The 10,000-nt window shown below is 51.5% G+C and overlaps 1 protein-coding gene across 1 annotated transcript in view; it reads right to left on the bottom strand.

The window, feature by feature from the left end:
- Positions 1-10,000, bottom strand: part of LOC143282842 (uncharacterized) — a 46,351-nt gene that overhangs the window by 20,525 nt on the left and 15,826 nt on the right. The window contains exons 4-6 of the mRNA XM_076588670.1: positions 9,031-9,176; positions 4,505-4,628; positions 2,293-2,401 (exon numbers count right to left, since the gene is read on the bottom strand). Of these exons, the coding sequence (XP_076444785.1) occupies positions 2,293-2,401; positions 4,505-4,628; positions 9,031-9,176 (379 nt within the window). The remainder of the gene's footprint in view (positions 1-2,292; positions 2,402-4,504; positions 4,629-9,030; positions 9,177-10,000) is intronic.

Here is a 10,000-nt window from a genome sequence, read left to right as displayed (position 1 = left end):
TCTTTCCATACGAACGGCGAAAGAGACAACGTTAACAGCGTTTCACCCCAGTTACCATCATCAAAATATTGCAAGCGGAAGGCTCTTATACTGAAGAGGTGAATGTTGACAAAGAATACCACAATTCTGACGACGGAAGCTAAAGGTTGGGTCATTCAGACACCCACTGGACATCCGAGGGGTCCGTGTAGAGGAGAAGAGAGGACTGGCCGTACTGAGTGAGTTAAAGCTTCTACTGTGATCACAACGTTGCACTTCAATTTTAACACGACGGCTGATTTACCATATTGTCATTTGTATCAGAAAGCTTATTCGTAAACAGTAAGTACAGAAATAACACATAGATAAGTACAATAATGCTTCTATCAATGTTAACAAGAAATTGGATTTCGGAAAGAGAAACATGAAGGAAAAAAAAAAGAGAAAAAAAAGAGAAGAATTTTTTTTTTAGCAACACCTCTATTCACACACACACACACACACACACACACACACACACACACACACACACACACACGAGAAAGGCGTGTATTTCCACCTCTTTTCATGCACACACACACACACACACACACACACACACAGACACACAATAACCACCTATTCCTCCAACCCCTCCCCCAAGCATTCGGATACGACCTATTCTGTATACGTTTTGCATGAAAATTTGGTAAAATCGTTTGTGGATGGACACTGACAGACAGACAGAGGCACTGACAGACAGACAGAGGGACGGACAGACAGACAGAGGGACGGACAGACCGACAGAGGGACGGACAGACAGACAGAGGCACTGACAGACAGAGAGAATGCCAGACAGACAGAGGCACTGACAGACAGACAGAGGGACGGACAGACAGACAGAGGGACAGACAGACAGACAGAAGGACGGACAGACAGACAGAGGGACGGACAGACAGACAGAGGCACTGACAGACAGACAGAGGGACGGACAGACAGAGGGACGGACAGACAGAGGGACAGACAGACAGAGGGACGGACAGACAGACAGAGGCACTGACAGACAGAGAGAATGCCAGACAGACAGAGGCACTGACAGACAGACAGAGGGACGGACAGACAGACAGAGGGACAGACAGACAGACAGAGAGACGGACAGACAGACAGAGGCACTGACAGACAGACAGAGGGACTGACAGACAGACAGAGGGACGGACAGACAGACAGAGGGACGGACAGACAGACAGAGGGACAGACAGACAGAGGGACGGACAGACAGAGGCACTGACAGACAGACAGAGGGACAGACAGACAGAGGCACTGACAGACAGACAGAGGGATGGACAGACAGACAGAGGGACGGACAGACAGAGGGACAGACAGACAGAGGGACGGACAGACAGACAGAGGCACTGACAGACAGAGGGACAGACAGACAGACAGAGGCACTGACAGACAGACAGAGGGACAGACAGACAGAGGGACAGACAGACGGACAAAGGGACAGACAGACGGACAGAGGCACTGACAGACAGAGGGACGGACAGACAGAGGGACGGACAGACAGACAGAGGGACAGACAGACAGAGGCACTGACAGACAGAGGGACAGACAGACAGACAGAGGGACGGACAGACAGACAGAGGGACGGACAGACGGGCAGAAGGACAGACAGACAAGACAAAACAAGACAAGACAAGACAAGACAAAACAAGACAAGACAAGAATCTTTATTAGCGAGGGAAATAGATAATACAAGTAACATGCTTTAAAAAAAAATCATATCCAGCCCTCACCCTAAAGAGGGAATAAAGCTGACAGACAGACAGACAGACAGACAGACAAGACAAAACAAGACAAAACAAGAATCTTTATTCGCGAGGGTAATAGATAACCAAGAAACATGCTTTTTTATTTTATTTATTATCCAGCTCTCACCCTAAAGAGGGAATAAAGCTGACAGACAGACAGACAGACAGACAGACAAGACAAAACAAGACAAAACAAGAATCTTTATTCGCGAGGGTAATAGATAACCAAGTAACATAATAATAATAATAATAATAATTATGGATACTTATATAGCACACTATCCAGAAATCTGCTCTAGGTGCTTTACAAAAAACGCTTTTGTTAACATAATACTTCATATCTATGTTACATACACACACCAAAATGTGACTAACATGCTTTAAAAAAAAAAAAAAAAAAAAAATCCAGCCCTCACCCTGAAGACGGAATAAAGCAGACTGACTGACAGAGGGACGGACGTACAGGCAGACAGACAGACAGAGGGACGGACAGACAGACAGACAGAGAATCAGAGAGACGTACCGTCCCAACACTGTGTGTACCAGGTGAGGATTCGTTGTGCGTGAGGGGGCAGAGGTGTGTGTGTCTTCGCCTGCTGCTGCTGCTGCTTCTGCTGCGTCGACCACTTCTTCTGTGGAGGGAGGGGGAAAAGAAACCCTCTGCTGGTCACTGTCACTCTACCCGTCCTCTCTCTGTCTCTGTCTCTCTCTGTCTCTCTCTCTCTCTCTCTCTCTCTCTCTGTGTCCTCTCTCTCTCTGTATCTCTGTATCTCTCTCTCTCTTTCTTCTCCCATACATACATGACACACACGCGCTCGCACACACACACACACACACACACACACACACACACACACACACACACACACACATACACACACATACACACACATATGTTACATATACTACCACCTAGTAAAAGCTCAGTAGGTATATCATCTAGCCAAGACCCCCAACCCATCCCCTTACCTCCCCCGCACCCTATCCCCGTTTTTGGTTGAAAACTGTGTGCTTGGGTTAAAGTACTTTGTAAACGCTCGTCCCACACTTTGGAAACAAAAAAAACAGACAAAACCAAAACGTTTGCTATTTTCGATCGCATTTTTGTACAAAGCAGTGCATATTCAGATCTTTGAAATAAACAGAAAAAAAAAGAACGGCTGCATGAGCTATCGATGTGTCATCGGCGGGGAAAAAGTGTGACAATGACATCACTCAATGACGCAGTGTTGTCTGCATGAACTGTCGATGTGTCATCGGCGGGGAAAAAGTGTGATAGTGACATCACTCAATGACGCAGTGTTGTCTGCATGAGCTGTCGATGTGTCATCGGCGGGGAAAAAGTGTGACAATGACATCACTCAATGACGCAGTGTTATCTGCATGAGCTGTCGATGTGTCATCGGCGGGAAAAAAGTATGATAATGACATCACTCAATGACGCAGTGTTGTCTGCATGAGCTGTCGATGTGTCATCGGCGGGGAAAAAGTGTGATAGTGACATCACTCAATGACGCAGTGTTGTCTGCATGAGCTGTCGATGTGTCATCGGCGGGGAAAAAGTGTGACAATGACATCACTCAATGACGCAGTGTTGTCTGCATGAACTGTCGATGTGTCATCGGCGGGGAAAAAGTGTGATAGTGACATCACTCAATGACGCAGTGTTGTCTGCATGAGCTGTCGATGTGTCATCGGCGGGAATAGGTGTGATAATGACATCACTCAATGACGCAATGTTGTCTGCCTGAGTTATCGATGTGTCATCGGCGGGGAAAAGGTGTGACAATGACATCACTCAATGACGCAGTGTTGTCTGCATGATGTGTCATCGGCGGGGAAAAAGTGTGATAATGACATCACTCAATGACGCAGTGTTATCTGCATGAGCTGTCGATGTGTCATCGGCGGGGAAAAAGTGTGACAATGACATCACTTAATGACGCAGTGTTGTTTCAGTAGTTGGTGTGTAAAGTGCCACAGACATGAAAAACCATACACGCATACCTTCCATAAAACCATTGAATAATAATTAATTAAGGGGAAGGTGGCAGAATGGTTAAGGCGCTTCGTATCTGCCAATACAGTGTCCGTGAATGTCTGTGTTCGATTCCCGCTCTTGCCGTCTAGACATTCGGATGAGACGATAAACTGCGGTATGGTGTGCGACACGCACTTGGCGCACTGAAAAAGAACCCAAGGCAACATGTGTTGTCCTCTGGCAAAATTCTTTATGAAAAAATCCACTCTGGTAAGTATACAGGTATGTGTGTAAGCACTCATGCCCTTAAGTGCGCTGCTTATTGTGAGGCGAAGTGGATTTTTCCGAAAGCAATGACACCTCTTTGAAAACCTGAAACTGAATAATGTGAACAGTAAAAGCTATATGAATAGGTCACCTGTGGCTTTTAACAAGCCATTGTACCCACGTTCCTTTTTATTTTATCGTTTACCGCTTGAATGCCTTAAACGTATGACATACGTGCATAGTGACGCCACTGATGACGTCATTAGAAAAAGGGAAATAATGCTGGAAGGCTGAAAATTCACACAGTTTTATCTCGAGTGGTATATGTCTGGACCACTTTCTCAGTTTGAGGCTTATTGTTTTGGATATTGTTTTATGACTTGGAACACCACTTTCTACTATTTCCCCCCTCTAGCACTGAAGTGGATTTATAAAACGTGACAGCGGAATGAGAACAAAAGAGCGTATTAGGAAGAATCACCTTTACCGTTTCAGCTTGCTTCACATGGGCTGTGTTCAGTGGTGTATCAGTGGACAGGTGCTCCACTGCCCGCGGGCAGCTCTCGTTCTGAACGTGGCGACGGACATACGTCTGGGAAGCTTCGGCGACACTGCCGACACAGAGACATGACTCTGAACGACCGGAATTTATTTGTGTTTATTTGTTTACGTATTTATTCATTTATCTATATATTTGTTTATTTATTTATTCATTTATTCATTCATTTGTTTATTTATTTATTATCTATTTGTTTATTCATTTACTGTCTGTTTGTTTGTTTGTTTATTTATTCATTTATTTAATCATTTATTGTTGCTGATAGCACAGTCCTATATCAGGACTCAAAACGCTTTCAGAATCCATGCCATAGAACAACAACAACAACAGCAACAACAACAACAACAACACACACACACGCACACACACACACACACACGCACACACACACACACACAAACACACACACACACACACACACACAAACAAAAACAAACAAACAAACAAACAAAAAAAAACAACCTTGGAGAAAGCTAGACACAAGTACAGCCATACCCATGAATGCAAACGAGGCCAGAAAAACCAAATGAGTGAAAGAAAAGAGGAAATTTTCTGTACATAACTTCCCCAAGGTGGGGTTTATGTATAATTATTGTGAAAAGCCCCCTGTAAGACAACGATTTCTCGCAGTCCCACGATTTCTGTCACTCTAGCATTGTGCCAATGTGTGAGAAATCGTGGGAAGTCCCCCTTATTTTTATCCAAAAAATATTTCCTTTGGAGTTGGTTTCATGTCCCCAACGATTTCTCGCGCGCGTGTGTGAGCGAGTGCTCAGTTATTGTTTTTGCCGCAGAGGGGCGTGAAAGGTGTTTTACATGCTTTTAGTCTTGGTGGCGGTTGACCCTTCAACTGTGATTTCATGTTCTTAAATGTTATAATTATCTTACTGAATATATTCTTATTATATCATTGAAATGTTTCACTTTGTCTTAAAATGGAATTTTTGTTTTCTTACCTAAATGTTTTCTTTTAACATGATAGTTAATATGTATGCTGTGATCAAGGAAGGGTGCTCATTCGTTTTTTCGGTTTTATCTGTTGATGAGCATTTGTCTTTTTAAATGTTATTATTATCTTACTGAATATTCTCCTTTTTATAATGATTGAAACGTACACACAAAACAGTGCATGCGCGCGCGCGGGCACACACGCAACACACACACAGTTGTTAGACTCTGAATGTAATAGTATCTTACCCACATGTTTTTCTTTTTACATAACAATTGATGTGTGCATGGTGATAAGTGAAGGGTGTGTCAGTTTGTTTTTTTGCTGACGGGGATTTTTATTTTAAGTGAGCCTAAAGAAAATTTTCTGTTTTTGGTTGAAGCAGATAATAAAGTATTTTGAATTGAATTGAATTGGATTGAATTGAATTGAATTGAGAGTCAGAGAAATGCTCTCAAGGCTTGACTAAGCGCGTTGGTTATGCTGCTGGTCAGGCATCTGCCTATCAGATGTGATGTAGCGTACATGGATTTGTCCGAACGCAGTGGCGCCTCAGTGAGAAACAGAAGTTGAAAAACAACAACAAGGAGAGGGGGGTAGGGGTGGACTCACAGGCATGGGGGGGAGGGGAAGAGAGGGGGGGGACTCACAGGCATGGGGGAGAGGGGAGGAGATGGGGGGAGGGAACTCACAGGCATGGGGGGGAGGGGAGGAGAGGGAGGGACTCACAGGCATGGGGGGGGGGAGGAAAGGGGGGGGACTCACAGGCATGGGGGGGGGGAGGAGAGGGGGGGGACTCACAGGCATGGGGGCGAGGGGAGGAGAGGGGGGGGACTCACAGGCATGGGGGGAAGGGGAGGAGAGGGGGGGGACTCACAGGCATGGGGGGGAAGGGGAGGAGAGGGGGGGACTCACAGGCATGGGGGGGAGGAGAGGGGGGGACTCACAGGCATGGGGGGGGAGGAGAGGAGAGGGGGGGACTCACAGGCATGGGGGGGGGGGAGGGGAGGAGAGGGGGGGACTCACAGGCATGGGGGGGGGAGGAGAGGAGAGGGGGGGGACTCACAGGCATGGGGGGGGGAGGAGAGGAGAGGGGGGGGACTCACAGGCATGGGGGGGAGGAGAGGAGAGGGGGGGGGACTCACAGGCATGGGGGGAGGGGAGGAGAGGGGGGGACTCACAGGCATGGGGGGGGAGGAGAGGAGAGGGGGGGAGACTCACAGGCATGGGGGGGGGGGAGGAGCGGAGAGGAGAGGGGGGGTGGACTCACAGGCATGGGGGGGGGGGAGGAGAGGAGGGGGGGGGGACTCACAGGCATGGGGGGGGGGAGGGGAGAGGGGGGAGACTCACAGGCATGGGGGGGAGGAGCGGAGAGGGGGGGGGACTCACAGGCATGGGGGGGAGGAGAGGAGAGGGGGGGAGACTCACAGGCATGGGGAGGAGGAGCGGAGAGGGGGGGGACTCACAGGCATGGGGGGGGGGGAGGAGAGGAGAGGGGGGTGGGGGTGGACTCACAGGCATGGGGGGGGGGGAGGAGAGGAGAGGGGGGTGTAGGGGTGGACTCACAGGCATGTGGGGGGGAGGAGAGGAGGGGGGGTAGGTGTGGACTCACAGGCATGGGGGGGGATGAGAGGAGAGGGGGGGGACTCACAGGCATGGGGGGGGAGGAGGAGAGGAGAGGGGGGGGGGACTCACAGGCATGGGGGGGGAGGAGGAGAGGAGAGGGGGGGGACTCACAGGCATGGGGGGGGAGGAGGAGAGGAGAGGGGGGGGACTCACAGGCATGGGGGGGGAGGAGGAGAGGAGAGGGGGGGGGGACTCACAGGCATGGGGGGAGGGGAGGAGCGGATGGGGGGGGGGAAGAGGAGAGGGGGGGTGGACTCACAGGCATGGGGGGGAGGAGCGGAGAGGTGGGTAAGGGTGGACTCACAGGAATGGGGGGGGGGGAGGAGAGGGGGGGTGGACTCACAGGCATGGGGGGGGAGGAGCGGAGAGGGGGGTGGGGGTGGACTCACAGGAATGGGGGGGAGGGGAGGAGAGGGGGGGTGGACTCACAGGCATGGGGGGGGGGGAGGAGCGGAGAGGGGGGTGGGGGTGGACTCACAGGAATGGGGGGGAGGGGAGGAGAGGGGGGGGTGGACTCACAGGCATGGGGGGGAGGAGAGGAGAGGGGGGTGGGGGTGGACTCACAGGCATGGGGGGGGAGGAGAGGAGAGGGGGGTGGGGGTGGACTCACAGGAATGGGGGGGGGAGGGGAGGAGAGGGGGAGTAGGGGTGGACTCACAGGAATGGGGGGGAGGGGAGGAGAGGGGGGTGGGGGTGGACTCACAGGCATGGGGGGGGGGAGGAGAGGAGATGGGGGTGGGGGTGGACTCACAGGCATGGGGGGGAGGAGAGGAGAGGAGATGGGGGTGGACTCACAGGCATGGGGGGGGAGGAGAGGGGGGTGGGGGTGGACTCACAGGAATGGGGGGGGGGGAGGAGAGGAGAGGGGGGTGGGGGACTCACAGGCATGGGGGGGGGGGAGGAGAGGAGAGGAGAGGGGGGGGACTCACAGGCATGGGGGGGAGGAGCGGAGAGGTGGGGTAGGGGTGGACTCACAGGAATGGGGGGGAGGGGAGGAGAGGGGGGTGGGGGTGGACTCACAGGAATGGGGGGGAGGAGAGGAGAGGGGGGTGGGGGTGGACTCACAGGAATGGGGGGGGGAGGGGAGGAGAGGGGGGTGTAGGGGTGGACTCACAGGAATGGGGGGGGGAGGAGCGGAGAGGGGGGTGTAGGGGTGGACTCACAGGCATGGGGGGGAGGAGAGGAGAGGGGGGTGAGGGTGGACTCACAGGCATGGGGGGGAGGAGAGGAGAGGGGGGTGGGGGTGGACTCACAGGCATGGGGGGGAGGAGAGGAGAGGGGGGTGGGGGTGGACTCACAGGCATGGGGGGGAGGAGAGGAGAGGGGGGTGGGGGTGGACTCACAGGAATGGGGGGGGGAGGGGAGGAGAGGGGGTGGTGGGGGTGGACTCACAGGAATGGCGGGGGGGGGGAGGAGAGGAGAGGGGGGGGTAGGGGTAGACTCACAGGCATGGGGGGGGAGGAGTGGAAAGGGGGGGTGGGGGTGGACTCACAGGCATGGGGGGGGAGGAGTGGAAAGGGGGGGTGGGGGTGGACTCACAGGCATGGGGGGGGGGAGGAGAGGAGAGGGGGGGTAGGGGTAGACTCACAGGCATGGGGGGGGAGGAGTGGAAAGGGGGGGTGGGGGTGGACTCACAGGCATGGGGGGGGGAGGAGAGGAGAGGGGGGGTAGGGGTAGACTCACAGGCATGGGGGGGGAGGAGTGGAAAGGGGGGGTGGGGGTGGACTCACAGGCATGGGGGGGGGAGGAGAGGAGAGGGGGGGGTAGGGGTAGACTCACAGGCATGGGGGGGGAGGAGTGGAAAGGGGGGGTGGGGGTGGACTCACAGGCATGGGGGGGGGGGGGAGGAGAGGAGAGGGGGGTGTAGGGGTGGACTCACAGGCATGGGGGGGAGGAGCGGAGCACGCAGGAGGAGGAAGGCAGGGAAGGCAGGGTGCAGGATGACGGGGTGGAGGGGTGGACGGGGTGTGGGTGACAGCTGTCCACCCGGTAGAACCTGGATCCCTGCGCCCTCTGGGCCGTCTCCTGAAAGGACAGTGACGGTGACGATGACGATGACTGTAACCATGATGATGGCGATGGTGATGATGGTCAGGATAACAATGATGATCATGATAAGGACAACAACAACGACAACAACAGCCGACAACGCTTAACGACCATGACAGTGATAGTGATGATGATGATGGTGATGATGATGATGATGATAATTATAACAATAATGATAATGATAAGGGCAACAACAACAAGAACAACAACAACCGACAACGCTTAACGACCATGACAGTGATGATGATAATGATAGGAATGGTGATGATGATAATGATAATAACGATATGGACAACAACAAGAACAATTGTACTACTATTACTACTACTACTACTACTTCTACTACTACTACTACTACTACTACTAAACAAGAACAACAACAGCAATAACAACAATAATAATGATGATGATGATGATGACGATAGCACGCTCACACAGCGCTTTCAAATACCTCAAAACGAAATACCACGTTAGTCAGACACAAAACATAAACCACCCTCCCCACACCCTATCCCCCTCTCTCTGTCTGTCATTCTATCTCACTTTCTCTTTCTTCCCCCCCCCCCACTCCCTTTCTCTCTTTCTCTCTCAGTCTCTTTCTCTCCCCACCCTCCCTTTCCACCTGGTCTTACGAACAGTGTTACGCTCTCAAAGTGCAGATATTTATTTTATTTTTTCTTTCCCTGCATATCATTTTATTTTATTATCTATCTTTAAAAAAAGTTATCCGTTTATCTGTTTATTTACTTATTTATTACTTATTTATTTATTTATTTATCTATCTATTTATTCATTCATTT

The sequence above is a fragment of the Babylonia areolata genome, chromosome 6, assembly GCF_041734735.1.
Source record: "Babylonia areolata isolate BAREFJ2019XMU chromosome 6, ASM4173473v1, whole genome shotgun sequence".
Taxonomy (NCBI): Eukaryota; Metazoa; Mollusca; class Gastropoda; order Neogastropoda; family Buccinidae; genus Babylonia; species Babylonia areolata.
The sequence above is the reverse complement of the archived record's forward strand: the minus strand, read 5'-3'. Positions and strand labels throughout refer to the sequence as shown.